General features: G+C 35.9%; 1 protein-coding gene across 2 annotated transcripts in view; it reads right to left on the reverse strand.

Moving 5' to 3' along the window:
- Positions 1-1,018: 1,018 nt before the first annotated feature.
- The window catches only part of SYT14 (synaptotagmin 14), a 56,563-nt gene continuing 41,017 nt past the window's right edge, over positions 1,019-16,564 (reverse strand). The window contains exons 5-7 of one of the 2 annotated variants that reach the window (XM_009812374.1): positions 5,573-5,762; positions 2,472-2,528; positions 1,019-1,332 (exon numbers count right to left, since the gene is read on the reverse strand). In XM_009812374.1, the coding sequence (XP_009810676.1) occupies positions 1,019-1,332; positions 2,472-2,528; positions 5,573-5,762 (561 nt within the window). The remainder of the gene's footprint in view (positions 1,333-2,471; positions 2,529-5,572; positions 5,763-16,564) is intronic. The other variant, XM_009812375.1, reaches the window with a different exon arrangement.

Raw genomic sequence — 16,564 nt, forward strand, 5'->3', positions numbered from 1 at the left:
AAACAGCTCAGAAGGGATTCAAACAGATACGTATTTCAACCAAAGCCATAGTATTTCGCATTCATTCAGAGTAGTTCAACTGCTGCCACCTCCTTCACAGTCTTTCAACCTGACTTCCAACTGCTGCCATTTTAAATAAATCCATATCAATTTGTTTAACGAAAATACATTTTAGTAAAGTCGTGCTCTATGAGCTTCCTACATTGGAATACATGAATACAGGAAGTGCTTTCAACAGAAAGTTACATAGTTTTACAGTACAACCTGTCTAAGGAGATTTGGAAGGGACCAAACTAATGATCTGGTCTCTTTGGATTAGGCAGAAGTACAGGCAAGAGGGAAAACCCCAATTTATGCCATATATAGAGCTCGTTCCTGTCACAGATTGAAGAAACATTAGTTTGATGTCAAAATTCACCTCATGCCCCAATGCTAGTATTTTTCAAACCAACTGCATATCAAAAAATGAAATCTTACTTGTACTAAGCTCCTGGAAAGAAACTCAGTGTAAAACAACAGTATATTCATATTTACTATATTACTAACTGTTCTCCACCACTGTTTTTTTTTTAATTTTGCTCTACAGATCACTAACTTTTTCTCAAAGTGCAAATTATTGACCTTTAATCTGAATGGAGGCAGGTCAGAAGCTACACTATTAGAGCAATACAAAAAGTACACAAGGAGAAGCTTACGTTAATTTGGAGACCCTTACATAAAATGCTCTTGAATTGAAAACCACAAAACAAACACAGCATCAGGTGCACGGGGAAGGGACCGCTAACGTATCTGTGTGCGCAGCAAGGCTTCTCTGACACCACGGAAGTGTCTGACACTAAGTGAAGGTTATACATCAAATCCTGCCATTTTGCAATTTGTGCATTCTTTACGATGGAATGTTGACCTCAATTTTCATTTTCTACTTCCACAACAAATCTGTTGATTGTGACTGGGGACGATCATCATCTTGAGAGACCAAACTCCCTTAAAACCACGACTGCACTTTAGGATTAGTCCATTAGGATTCTAGTAAAGTATGCCATCTACATACTTGCTGTCCTTTAGATTCTTTCATTTCAGTCCAGTGATTGAGTTCATCTTCTCCTGAGCTGTTGAGACCTAAGGAAATCCATCCTATCATCTCTTTTCGTTTCATGCTGCGCTTATTATATACAGACAGTATGAGCGTCACATCTGAAAGCTGAAACAGTGCCACTTGGAAAACGAAGGTTTCTTTGTATACTGGATTCGGCTGTCCTCGGCGGATTGAAGTTTTGCATTTGGACATCTCTTGCCCCATCGAGTTCAGCAGTGTTAACTTAACATATGTATCTACAAAATAAGTCATATTTTGGAATGTCAGATATCTTAGAACAAAAGTTTTTGAGAATGAGATATTTACAAAACACAACGATACGGTGTATACCAGGCTGACTGAGCACAGCTTAGTTTAGACACATGAAAAGATGACAAGTAAGCAAAATATTACAAACACAATAACAAATTAACTATCTATCTTCAGTACTATGGGTTAAGTTAAAGGTATACCTCATAATCCTCTTCCCGCTGACCCCCCTTGATTTGTTCTAAACAAACTTAAAATGCATTAACACTTAGCAAGCTCCAACTAGCCACAACACTGTAAAGCATACCACTGAATTTTCAGAGAGTAAGAATAAACAAAGTAGAATGAAGGCAACTAATGAACAGAAAAAAAATCAACGTTTATATGCAGTGATGATATCAAAACAGCCAGAATGAAATGCGTAGGAATAATCTCTGCATGGATGTGGTTCTCACTTTGAGCTTTTCAATTTTATTTAAGGACCAAAATGTAGCAAAGTGCATTCAAAGGTGGAAGTTTACACAATACAAAAACCCTCTTAATTCCTAGATTAATGAAGGAATACATTTAATACACCTTTAAAGAGAGGTAAGTTTTTGCATAATTTAATATGGTTGTTTAAAATATAGCTTGTACAGTACTCTTAGGAAATACATTTAAGAAGCTGATGCAAGTAAATGTGGTTAGCACACATTGGGTGTTAGTATTTGGGTATAAACCTTTTATTTTTAAAGCTCTGTTTTCATTTGACTAGAAGCACCAAGCCATGCTCCTGCAGAAGGATGCGCATTTCGTGACGTTAACTGATTTTAAGAAATATAAAACTGTATAAAACAATCTGGTGTTTCATTCTTTATTCCTGTCATATTCATGTTAATGAATAATACTATAAAAAGATTGGAGCTTATGTAAAAAGAAACACTGCATATTTTCACTTTGCAGGTACACTGAAATCCCAACATCCATAATCAGAGATAAATGCAACTTTTGCATTAGAGAGTGACACAAATAATAAACATATACTTTTATAAACCAATATGGTAGGCAGCTGTGGATAGCTTTACTGCTGGCAAGTTTTCTTTTGCATGAAAAAGACAACATCCAATTAGTTTCTACAGGAACTCACCTCGGATTATATAAACCTGTCCACCTATCAAGTGTTTTAGACAACAGAACAGTCCGTCTGACAACAGGGGGTGGAAAGCAGTAAAAGAAATAATGACCAGATGTCAATAGTTGGGTGAGAGAGGATCAAAGGTTAAAGTTTAAGAGGAAACACTATTCACTGGAGTGGAAGAACACAAAACCTTAGCAGCATAGATCAGAAAAAGGACTGAACAAAAGGATTGTTGGGTAGAATTTCATGAAATGAAAATTTTGTGCAGTTTTTGTGTAATCTTTAACAAAAATTACACCGCTTACATAATGGATTATCTTAGCACTAATAGCTACTGGGTTCTAAAGCACACTCAACATAGAAAGAATCACACAAACGATTAGGTTATAGAAGACTGGGTAAAAATCACTGCATCCTTTTTATCAAACCTTATGCTTTTTCATGCAAACTCCAGCATATTAAGAAAAAAACTGCACACAGTAATTATACTTCATATATTAAAAGCAATAAAATGAAAAATCACTGAACTGAAAACTAAGCTGGTTTTGCCCTTAGCTTTTATAGTTACAGATATTTGATTGCAATAGTTTAGTTCCTGAGTAGTGATGGACTTGGGCATGAGAATGACTCTGATCTAATCTCTAAAAATAGCTGAGGGATGCTTACATCTCAAATTCAATAATGGGTCTCTATTTAAAACGTAAAGATCTCACTTGTTGAAATCCATGTATTTATGGATTTAATGTGTGTGTGCATGCATACACACACATGTATTTAATGTGCAAAAGCTCATACCCTGTTTTAACAAAATTTTAAAGGATACTAAGAAGCATCTTTTTCTCAGACAAAATATTAACCATCACACAGAGAAACCAAGACACATTCTAACATCAACTGTTATTGCCTGCAGGATTTGGCCTATTTGCTTGTATTCAGTTGCTAAATGAGTTACTACATAACATATAAACATGCAGCAGAGGAGTATGTACTACTAAGAAGCAGAAATGTAGGACTCAATCCATATTTGCTGCAGAAGCATTTCACAAAAATTGCATAGGTTCACGACTCCTACACCACAGAAAGGATTGCATGTAGGAAAGAATAATTGCTTCCCTTCCTATCATAGTTTCTCATCCCTATGGGCTTTAGTTTTCATTTTGTGGAAATGATGGCACAGAGAGAGGCTGGTATGTGTCCATGATGTACTTGACAGGGAGTTAGGAAATGGCAGTGGTATGTACGCACCTGGGTCCAGGAGTGTACAAGAAGGTGCTACCACTGCCGGGAGTGGGGAAGAGGAGAGGATGGGGTGGGGGGGGACGGGGACAGCACAAAACAGCCCACAGGAGAAATTTGGATTCCACGATGTTCTGTGCACAGTCTTACAAGACCCAGAAAGTGCATTAGTTTCCAGCTTTCTAGAAACAATGTAAGTCCAAACCCGCTTTTGCCTAAACAGAACTGGACTATTACTATGAAGAATATCAAAACCTCCCTGCATCCTTCAAAGGGGATGACAAAAGGGTAACACACAAGATCCTCCCTCCAAAAAGGTTAGACAGAACACGGTATCACAGGGCTATGTGCAACGTTCTATGCTGCTTTCTTGCAATCTGAAACAGATTTTTGACCCCAGTGACACACACAACTGTTAGCTAGACAGCATGGGCCCACAGAGCACATTTTGGGAATTAACATACCGGGAAAAAACAAATCCGTCTTCAAAACAGGTACTGAACACCCATCTAACTTGCATATTCTAAATATTAAGAAAAAATTGGCTTTCTCTAGAGATTCCAGAAAGATAAGCATAAGCCACCTACTGTTTTTGCTTTAAGGGAGCACACGGTCCCTTCTCTCCAGGTCTTCTCTCCTGTTCATTCCTTCCCCCACCCCAGTGTCCTTGGGCCTTCTCAGCTTTCCCCATCTATTTCTGGGTTTTATCTCCAAATAGGTGACCCTGGGGCAGCTACTTAATTACACAAAAGTATTAGAGATTCTTCTTTTGCCTTCCTTCTCTGGCCATGTTCACAAAGTCTGGCTCCATCAGTGTGAAAAGTATAGAGAAACCAAAGCAGAGTTAGGCTGAGCCAAATGTAATTAATGAATGGACTATAACATGGGTCAAGAAAGAAAGAGGAGAGCATCAGTCTGAAGTTGTTTGGCTTACTTCCTAAACTCTGAAGACAAAGTGAGATGTGCAAACCACTTATAAAATGTTAGCAGCCTGCTACATAAACCAGTATTGCCAGATAATCTGTTAGTGCCACACAAATCTGGGGATTAAGAAACAGAAAGAGGGGCTAAAACCTGAGCCTCCAGACCAAAATCAAATGGAACAGGTAAGTATGTCTGGCTACAACTTACGTAAATCAGACTCATCATCTAAAAAACAATAAAAAAGCAATTTTTAAAGAAGTTCATTACTGAACTTTCTCAAGCTATACCAAAGAATTAGAGACAGTAAAAACATTCTGTGTGTGTGACATTCCATCTGGCTCCGATTTAGAAGTATATAAAGTTCACAGATATTTCAGACAAATGTATTTTTTAACAAATGCTTGAACACACAGTTCAAGTCCCTTCCGATGATGAACATGCCTTCTGCACAGTAAATATGCCAAAGGTCTCAGTTTGTTTCTCTGTTGTCTCCACTGACATTCCCAAGTTACATATATTACTACCACATATACAAAGGCACATAAGCAATTAAAGGCTGCAGTATCAAGCCCTCTAGGAACAGCAGTAAATGTTCAGAGTGTTTATATTAATATTAGCTGGCATGTACTTTCTCTTTAAACAGTAACTTTTTATTCTTGGCCTGTGATGTGAGGCATTAGTAATTTAGCAATTAATCATTATGATAAAGGTAATTTATTAGTCAGTCATCATGAAAAATTAAAACAGTCTTGTCAACTTACAATTAATATTTTGAATTTTAGATTTTTGCTATTTCCCAACTGACTAGAAATATAAAACATGAAACAGATTAGTTGATGATTGCTCTGTTTCATTTTGATTGGGTAAGACTAAATGATAGGATTGAAGTCCTTGCTACCGAGAGCCCCGCCAGTACAGAAGCATTAGGATGAAAAAAGATTTTCACTCACTGGGTGGTCTGTTCGCTGCCAAGTTTTTGAAGTGGCTGCCTTTTATCACTTCTGCTGATAATCTTCCAGTTGTAGCGTTATAAAGGAGGCCAATGAGGATTTCTGGAGCTGAGCCATGTACCAGAGACTGACAAGAGGAGGTACTTTCACTGCAGGACACTTCTGACATGCTCATTTGAGAGTCACAACCCTATAAAACAGATAAAAAGTTCTACGTATTTTATGCAACGATGTTACTGGGAAGTCAATTTTTAGAATAATGCATAGAAAATTAGGAAAGCAATGCACTGACAGTAACAGAAGTTCCATCCCATCACCCAGTAAGAAATGTACATCCTTAATATATACTCAGTTAGCACATGTTAGTAGTAACAAAGACTAAAGCAGTCTGGAATTAAAATAATTCTTAATTTTGTGTTTCTGTTGCTTCATAATTCAGGAGAAATAATAGCAGAAGATGAAGAGCAGCCTTTATGGTCCCTATTTACTTCAAGTGCTAAGATAAGACCCGTAACATAACTTGTCAGCATCCTGTAGAACATTAAACCTTGGATCTTTTACTTTCCATAAATGGAAAACACTAGTAGAACTTGAAGATAATAAAATGCAGGAAATTCATATTCATCCTTGGTAAAGGTTATTCTCTAGACTGAGAATTTATGAGTAGCAAAATAACAGAACACATGCAACTAGAAAAATGCACTTTGTCTAGAATAAATTAGCTTACAAGGAATTTAATTGATCCAGGGATCCAGAATTGCAATAGACCTTTGTCTTGGGTGGGAAAGGAAGAATGCCATCCTAAGGCTCAGCAAGTAATGCTTTAATTTCCACCCTGCAAGCTTCCAAAAAATTCAGATCTCTCATGCATTCTCACCATGTCACATCTTTGACGTGAGCTTCTAATATTCATTTTTATTACTAGCCTTAAAAAAAGAAAAAAAATTAGACTAATACTAATCAAACCATAGTTGTTCCTACTTTCATTTCTTGATTTCATGCACTGGCACATAGAGTTGTACCACTGAAAATTAAAAACTGGACAGAACCCAGCCAATGGCAGGGCAATTTGCTTGGTAGCTGGGAAGAGACTTTTGAATTATCAGTACATCCCTTTATGATTCTCTCAGGAAAAACATAAATTGGATCCACAGATTTTTCAAATATGGCTTGACTCATTTGGGAATCTGGCAGAACTCTTTCAAGGAGTCATGATGATTTTGTGAATCTGATTCTTCCAGATTCCAAATGTCTCTATCATTTCCAGCAACAGCTGATATGGGCGCAAGATCAGTCCTAAAACCTCAACAGCACAAATCCACATCAAAATAAAAGTTAACTTTAAAAGCAAGTAACTTAACCTGAGATGTAAATGCCAAATGCAGTACAGAATTTCAAATTATAGAAGACATGATACCTACAAGAAGAAATTATGAACCTACAGTAATATCCTTCATACGAACATTTTAACTAGTTCTTCTCAATAGAACATTTCTAAGAAGTCTGGCAGAAGTTTCAAGTAGCAATCCAGTTCCTCATTAATAAACATGGACTGTTGTTAGCAAATGTATTCTTACTACTAAAGAAGGACCTCAACAAAATTCTCTGACTTTCATCCCCCAAGCTGCAAAGTCTGGATTTTAAATCTGTGGTTATTTCTCCAAAGGTTCTTTATTCAATTCCAAGAATAAATTTCAAATGGGTTGCAAATTGTAAACTGCTGAAAATGAATTACAAGTATACATTCATTCTCTGGTTCTTGGCACTCACAAAACAGGAAACTTTTGATTCCTAACTTCAGCATTAGAATACAAAATGGAAAGTTTAAAAGAAAGTTGACTCAATTCAGCAGTCACAGTACACACTGCACACTTTAAAGCCTCAGCCTGTCACAACTGCAGCTATTACTTGAGTTTTCTGGTCTTTTAAAATTTTAACACATTATCCCTATGGTGCTTATTCATCTTACTATTTTGTTGGGCCTGGAATTTAACCACAATCAACCTGACACTTTTACAAGCTTAGGTCTCAAATTTGATTGTGATCGTGCTGCAAGTCCACAAAAAAGGCGTAACACAAAGCGAGCAGCTAGGTAACACTCCCTCACAAACCATCAAAGGGCTTTGACATCTGTACTGAGAGAAGGTGACGATAGCACTTTTTCTTAATTGTGACTTATTTGTACAGTTTACTGACGTTCTAATAGGGACTCAGTCTAAATCAGCTTATGACAGAATTAAACTGATTACAGTGGGTATCAGAATAAGTTTCAGAATGCTAGAAATAGTAAATAGTAAATGAGTGATGACTGAGAGGGAATGAGTCCTTAAGTACCTTGAAAGGGAAGACATGTAGCTTCTGTGTGATATAATAGGGAAGGGGGAAAACAACTGAAAAATGAAACAAGTGTGATATTACAAAGTTATGTAAGGATGGGCTAGAAATATCATTCCTTTACAGCAGAATCCTGAGTGGATGTGAGAAGGACAAGACTGCATTTGTCAAGGCCAGAGAAAATGATTTCACCAGCTGAATGGTGGGATGAGAAGACCTAGGTGATGCTTGAGACCTGTAAATGGATGCAAATGCAACTAAGTGGCTGTACCTTAGAACTGTTGCACAGAAAGAATTGGTAGATGTAGCCTTGATGAAAATGTGGAGAGAGGGTCTAACGTAAATGTTTTGCTACAATATTTTCTAAAACAGAATATTTTGCCTTTAGTTTTGAGACAGGTGGCAGGTTTGAATTAAACAAAAGCATGTTGTTTAATCATTAGTGTATAATAAACTTATGAATGTCCTTCCTACAAAATGTTGTGGTGACAGAAGTTTAAAGACATTAAAATAAAGCAACCAAATTCACTGAAGAAACAATCTAAACAATATTTTGTTTTCCATTTCACATGAAAAAAAAAAGACTCCAACCCATTTTGTTTCATGCTGACCCAAACATATTTTTAAAAATATTCTGCTTTGCAGTTATGAACTGGAAAATCCTAATACAAAAGAAAGTGAGACTTTAAGATGAAAAATGAAGCAGTGAGGTGTGAAGCAGATTAGAAGACAGACTGATGTTACTGGGTAAAAACAGGGTTAAACAACATAAACCAAAGTATAATTTCTGGGTCTATGGTAAGGGAGAAAACAAAAGAATTTGAGGGCAAGTAGGTAGAAGACATGAGAAAAAGGGGAAGGTGAAGTTGTATTTTGTCAGTTTTCTTTTGAAAGAAAACAGAAAGATCCTACGAGGAAGAGAAGAAGAAACAGGAGTCGGGGAAGGTAAAAAGACAGCTGCAATCAACAGGGATCAGATCAACAACTGAAGAAAGACTTTTCATTGCAGGACAAAGTTAAAATCAGGAACACTGAGTATTATTAGACGTCTTCTCAAAAGTATTTTCTCCAGCCCAAAGTTTATTGTTCACATTGTGGCAATCCATTCATTGTTTTAAGCAAGGTATTCTGTGATAATCACGTCTGTTGGTAAGTAACCTGACTTTGTGTTAAATCCGTAAGCTGCACTAGAATTGAAAAGAACAGATTTTCAAGTCTTTGTTTAGAGGGTTTTTTCTGTTTACGTAGTCAAAATTCAAGAATAGTGCTAAGAAAAGCATAAGGAAAAAGCAAGACAAGAAGTTACATTTTTACCTGCTCAAAATATAAGCTTCATGATCATGTGCCAAATCTAAAATATTAACACTGAAATTACTAATTGGTACAACATGAATATACTTAGCTACAACGAAGCTTTCATCTCATGACAGTATTATAATGGTACCAGATGCTTTTCATCTCCAAACAGATCTGCATTCAATCTATCTGTAAATCTATCTGTAGGCCACTTGGATACTGTAGCTTTGCTGTGGGAAATGTACTATTTAGACCAAAAGTTACTATTTGTTTGAAATAATATGTCTACATAAGTTTATTTTTAGAACTCTTCCCTCTCTTCCTCTGTAAACACTGTGTGTATTGTAATAAGCAGGGAAAAAAAGGACTAAGGTTCCATAATAGCAAAAGCCTTTCAAGGTCAGTGAAGCACCAGAATAGCCTAGTAAGGACTGTTGTAAAACCTTAAATGCAGATTTTTAAGAACTAAGATGAACTGTCAAGGTATTGATGATCTGGCCACAATGCAAGGAGCTGTCTCTTGAGGTCGCCTCCAGGATATTAATCCTAAATCTCTAACCTATTTTTGTCAATTTAGCCATTCCAAAAAACCATTATTAACAGTAAATACAAGCAAAAAAAAATTAGGTAAAGTCTATTCCAAATATTTGCTTCAAAGGCCTGTCCTACTACAGTAAACTACAAATTTCCAGCTTTTCAATTTTATAACACAGAGCTTTGCATAAAGGACCTAAACCTTCCCCGTACACACCACAGGACAGTACAAAAGTCAGTACAAAGTCAGGCGGATTTTATTTGATCAACACTTACAAGAATCGCTGCTTTTCACTGGATTATGAAAGTAATATGGATTACATTCTACAAAAACTTAATTACTAATTCTCCAAACTATTGTCCTTAATGACTTCTTTGCATGTATTATCTAGGGAAGAAATACCACTTTTTAACAAATATATAATAAAACCATTCCAATTAAGCGGTATTTGTGTTTCAAACGTTCCTATTGTACAAAAGTTGGCAATCAAAAAAAGAACACTCTTTTGTCCCTAGTGCCAATGGAAGTGAACACATACAATGCATGATGTCAGACCTGAACCCCTAAGAAGAATTTTCAATACTCTTTTTCTCTGCCCTCTGACAACACAGAGAATCCTGTATTTGCAACAATGATAATATATGCAAAATGTATTTGTCTTCCTTCACCATAATTCCATGGAAACAGGATATTTGTTACTTACATATTCATCTCCTACTGTTATTTTTCTATACCCTGAAGTTCCGCTTATAAATTCAGCTCTTAAGCCAACTGGAGTTAATCACAGAGAATCATGTGGCCATGCTCTAAGGGCAGTTAAAAGTTCATTTTTCTCATTGCACAGGTGAAAACCATGCCTCTGTAGGCTTATGAAGCAAGACCATCTGATTCTCTTTGCTTTTCAAAATATACACAGGAAAGATGAAACCTTGCTGACAATCCTTCAGCAACAAAAATCTGATTCACAGCATGTTACTTGTCAAAATGTCTCTCTCAAATTTTAAATGTTAATGTTATACCACTAATCTCTTAAAGAACTTTTTGCACATTACTTTCTTCTACTTCTGTATCAATACAACTGAGAGGTTAGGGAAAGAAATTTGAATCCGAGTACGCAAAAGAGGGAACTGAATCCAGGTCTCCAACACTTCAGATAAAAGTATTAATCTCTCTTAATCACCAGCCCAGCGCTGAACCCTGAAGCTACTGTTCCACTTTGAGGCAAAAGCTTGTTGAGGTGATGAGAGCACCCGGGCACCAAACAGGATCCAGACCAGCTCTTAGCCTGGAGCCCATCCCCTACTTCTGCTCTGAGAGGAGGAGAAAACTGAACCTAGAGGCTCTACATCCCTCATTAGTGGCTTAAACACTAGATAGTTTATAAAAACATGTTTCAAAGCTACAATACTTCTGAAAAAGTATCAAGATCATTCCTGGGAAAGAGAACTTAAACCACCTGAAGAACTCAGCCCTGGAAACAGAGGGGTGTAAAATAACTAGGAATGTCAAAGAACGGAGTTTTATAATTTTGAATTCTGGCATCTAAATCCCACTTATGTGCTATACTGGACACTTAGATGCTTTTGTGGAGATGTTTGCCGTTCCTCATTACTTCTGCTTCTGTTTCCCCTAACTCATGGAAGAACTGTGAGGACTGACATACTTGAAAACAGGACATCCTCCAAAATACGATACTCCTAACAAAACAGTTCCTTAAACTAAACAATTGATACTCTTTCTGTATACTAATACCTGCAGGAAGTATCAACTTTTTGTTTCTAAAGGTAGAACTCAAGTGTTCCATGATGCTCAAAAAATATTAAATGTTTGAAATAATAAGATTATTAAGATTAATAAAAATAAAATTTAGCAAAGATGTTGCAAAATAAGAATTAAATGAAGAAGCAAGTTCCAAATTAAAAAAAAAGGTCCTTTTTCTTTTTTTTTTAAAAAAGATTTCTTTCTGTACTGTATACCGTTGTTGTTTTGAGGCTTTGGCGATTTTAAAAAATACCTGATTTCAAATGGTTGTCAATCTGGATGTTCTAGTGGTTTTTTGTTTGTTTGTTTTGGTGGGTTTTTGTTGTTGGCTTTTTTTTTTCCTTAAAGAAAACCAATACTTTTGAAATCATACAAAGCTACCTGTCTTCACAACATGTTAAGGAGGAAATTCCAATTCCAACTGTAGCTGGCTGTCCTGTATAGTAAAATTAAGAGAACATACAGATATCAGTATTTAGCTTTGAACTAATAACCTGTACTTGCAGACATTGAAACATATAGTTTTAGGCATCTCACTAAGATTCAAGTTTAGGAAAGCATCGTAATTTATGACAGGTAATTATTTGGTTTTTTTGCTTAATAGCTTGAAGCACGTTCCAGTTAAGTATAATGTGCATTTTTTTCATGTACTTAACACTTTACAGTATTAATATCTAAGTCAACTTAAATCACATACATGACAGTAAATATGCTAATGATATTTCCATTATGCAACTTGATTTTAGGAAATAAAACATATTTATTTTGGGTAGAATGGCATGCTTTAAAAATTACCAGGATTTCCTATTCACAAATTCCAATTAAAAAATCTTTAGCAAATAAATACATTCAACATTAACACTATTCTTCACATCAAATATGGAATTGTTTTGATTATTAAACTACTATTAATGTAGTTGAAAATCAGAGTATCCAAAGTGATAAAATTCACATTTCTCATCAAATGCTTCTGCTCTACCTTGTTTTTTACTCTCAAGAGAAAAAAAACCTTCTGGATGCAGAATTTTACAAAACACATCATTTTCTCACAGATGAAACATTGGAAAATGGAGATCAAATGAAAAATAATAATTCTTTCATTCACTACAGTCAAGGGACTAAAACCTTATAAATTCTATGCACAGCTTTAATTTACCATAGATACTATAATGTACAGAGCTATAAAACCTCCTTACAGATATATGATGATACTGCATAAATTTCAATTTTAGAGTAATTTAAAAAATAATTTAATAAAAATTAAAACCTTTGTGGGTTTTCCAGTAAGAAAAATACAGCATTATGAAAATAACTTTTGTTTTCAACCGTTAGGATACTATAATTTAGTCATAAAATGAAAATGGCAAAATAAAATGTATATATTCTGAATAATGGGAAAACAACATTCCATTTTTCTGAAAGATTTTGAACAAGTTCACAGCAAGATTTCTTTGTTGCTTTTCATATTTCATGAGAATTTGCTATTAGTACTTTGTGTCTAAAAGCTTTTAAAATTATCAGCTCTGCAGAACAAAACATTAATTCTCTACAGAAAGGGAAACATTTTAAGTTTTCTATAACTTTTATTTGTCTGTATTTAAATTACACCTTTGGCTTCCTTGCCACATTATGAAAGGTCATCTAGCTGTTCCATAGACTTAACGGGCCTGAAATTTGCACAGCAAACCCGAACAGCAGCGCAGGCAATTGGAAATGAATGTACAATGGAATTTACAGCATTTACAAAAGCAATCTGTTTTGACACTGCAATAGTCTACCAGCTTTTTATACAACCATAGGTGAGGGGAGGAAAAGAGGCAAGAGGCCTTTTATTATTGAATCCCATTTTCTGAGATGAGACATGTAGCATAAAGAAACATTCAAGTACTAAAAGCTGCTAGATGTTTGTGCTAGCAATTTAGTTAGGAACATCTGACACAAAATGCATACATTTTACCTGCACTCCTGATGAAGCTATGCTAACAGCTCCTACAGAGACTCACTCACGTCTCCCCCCTCTTTACTCCCTGTCAAACTTGTAAGACCATGGAGATTTTACTGTGGGACAGACAAATAATTTAATTTTTCTCTTTTCTCTCTTGATTACACTCTTTCAAACTGGGAAAAGACAAAAAGATTCAGCGATCAAACAGTACACATAATTTATGAGTAGTCAGTCCGTGGACTAGTATTTGATTGCATAAACATTCATGTAATTATTTTTCACAATGAACAAATCCATAACATTAAAGGTATGTTTATAACGCAGTTGTCAGTTAAACTATTTGCGATTAACAGTTTACACAGCTCTAATTTAATTTGCTAGTGGTACCCCTTTTGATTTGTTCAGGTCATGTTTAATCTCATGATCTGAGGATCACCAGGTGTTTGCAGTGGGAAGGGATCTGCTTCAGTTCTTAGAGCTATCAAACACACCACAAAGAAGGGCAAGAGGTGGAGATAAGCTGGAATCTCCTGGGGCCCGCTGACAGCTGATTAAGCCCAACAGAAACACAGGAGCTGTGAAAGATGCAGCTCAAGGTCAGACAATGTGAGGGCCAAGCCTGACAAGAGGCTAACACACTAAGACTAAAAGGATCCCTTGCTAAAGGCACCCTATGAACAGCAATGTTTATCTGATACCAAACACAGGCTGCTTGAGTATATAAAAGAAGTGATTACCTGGAGATCCTCAAGTCTGAAATGAAGAACACTAATGAAAAACTTACGTTATACTGCAAAGCCCAAGAGAAGAATGACCCAAAAACTAAAATTAAAAGTTCCACAAACACGTAAAGTTATAAATTTGCAGACTAGGTAACAATCTTTTTGTGCAACATCTCTGATTAGGATTTCCCCCAATGGAAATGGGGGGAATAGAAATGCATATGCTTTTGCTGAAGGGCGCCCAAACCTGCAGAGAGAACTGTTTCTGTGTTTTTCTTGTTTCCTTGAAAGACAATAACAAAAATGAGAAGATGTTTGTGTGTACACATACATGCAAACAAGAAAGAATTCAAATTATAAGAAAATAAAATAGTTGGGAAACTCAGTATCTCTAAGGGAAACAGAAATTCACTTGGATTCTTAAGTTAAAGAATATATCTCCACTGAAAATGTTGCTTGAGGAAGATTTAAGCAGCAGCTTGTAGTCTTCAGAAGTGGAAATTTCATGCTAGTGACAACCTCGATTATCTTTACTTGTAATTCCTACAAAGCCACTTCTGGGAAATTTACAGTATGTTTTTACAGTATGATTATTTTCCTTACTGCTCTTTGAAATTGCAATCCAGGTTGGGAGATTATACTTATGCTACAGAGAATGATAGTCCGAGAATCTCACAGATACCAAATGAAATTCTCATTTTTCTAGCTTTATGTATCGATGAGCTTTTTGTTTTCCATTTTATTTTTTTAAAGATGATCAAAACTAGACACACAATTCTAGACAATATGTTTGTCACTGATGGACTGGCTTTCTGTGGAAATAAGAGTATGGCTCAAGAGGATTACTTTGATTTAATCTAGAACAGTCATTCGCAGCCTGTCATTTGACTGGGGGCACTTTAGAGACTGAAAAGCATCATCACACACTCGAAATAGTAATACCATGTCTGAAACATAGTTTCCATTATTTGCTGACCCAAATATCAAAGATTGTGGCGATCAAACTGATTAAATAACTTTTTTCAACTGATTAAAGGCAAAAGATACCACTTTTTAATTGTTATTTTACTCAGTGCACAGATATTAAGATAGAGGGAGACACAAACAATCTTTATTCTGGCTATGTGACCAACTGAGGATTTTGACAAATAGATGAAATTATTCACATTGCTGACTTCAAAGAATTCTCCCAGTATCCTACATTCAGGGTCATGGTACTAGATCTAGTTACTGAAGTAGGAACTTGCCTCCCATCTGGATATCAGCAAGGTAGTTGAAAGTTAATGTTAAATTCAAATTCTGGTTTTGCTGGCTTTTTTTTTTAAACCTCTAAAAACCTGAAGACCAGGTGGACTTTGTTAACTCTGCCATGGCAGTGGCATTACATTCAGAATGCTTTGACTATCCACATTGGTCAGCATATCCCAGAAATGGTATCTAAGTACCACTTTGATAGCATTTTTACTAGCTCTATTAACCATAACTGTCAGCGATACTGGAATCAAATTATTCTTCTTGTATCTTACCAAAAAATCCAGCAATAAAGGCTAGGAATGCAAATTAATTGAGAAATGTGGTGGTTGTAAAAGACTCAACTAAGGGCTCTCAGAAACTCGTAAGAAGTCAGAAGCTTGTTTCCAGAGAATTCAGATTTTTCATTTGGAAAAGCTTTATACTCTTCAAATTACTGATAGAACAGGAATCACAACCCTAGCTAGCCTCGACATGGCAGAATGACACACCTGGATTGTTGCTTTGTGGAAAGCTTCCTGAACTGATCTTGGACTTGATTTTCAATGGACAAATAGCAGCAATATGTCCCACGCCTACAAAGGTATAAGGCAGAGCATTCTGATGACAAAGATCCTTCTCTTGATCACCGTGGAGATAGCGAATAACCCATGAAAGGGCTGAAGTACTGAATTTAGTTATAGAGTTTAAAGCAACTTGCAAGGACTATTGCCTATTACTCTGGATTCTTTCAAGTAACTGGAGATGAATTTCTATACAGGTTGAGGCAACATTCTAGCATTTCCAGATAGCTGGCTTGAGAGGCTTGTTCAGTCTGTGACAGAAATAATTGTATCACCCTCCATGACAGTAATCAATTATCAAAACCAAGCAGCGTATGTTGAGATTGGTCAACCATTTTGCTCCTGAGATGACAGAATGGCTGCAGTCACCTGAGACAAGTTGTGATTGTTAAAAAAAAAAATTCTTGAAAGCTATCTGAAAGTGTTCTACAAAGTATCAAGGTTATTCTATATGGGACTGAAACAGTCTCACATTCTCAATGCCTAGTCCAGTGCTTCTTTGATGAACAGACTAATTATATGCCAAAATCTGCCACAAATGATTAGACATATTTACATAAGAAAAAAACAGGAGTAAACAGCATT

Source organism: Gavia stellata, chromosome 2, assembly GCF_030936135.1.
Source record: "Gavia stellata isolate bGavSte3 chromosome 2, bGavSte3.hap2, whole genome shotgun sequence".
In the NCBI taxonomy this organism is placed as follows: Eukaryota; Metazoa; Chordata; class Aves; order Gaviiformes; family Gaviidae; genus Gavia; species Gavia stellata.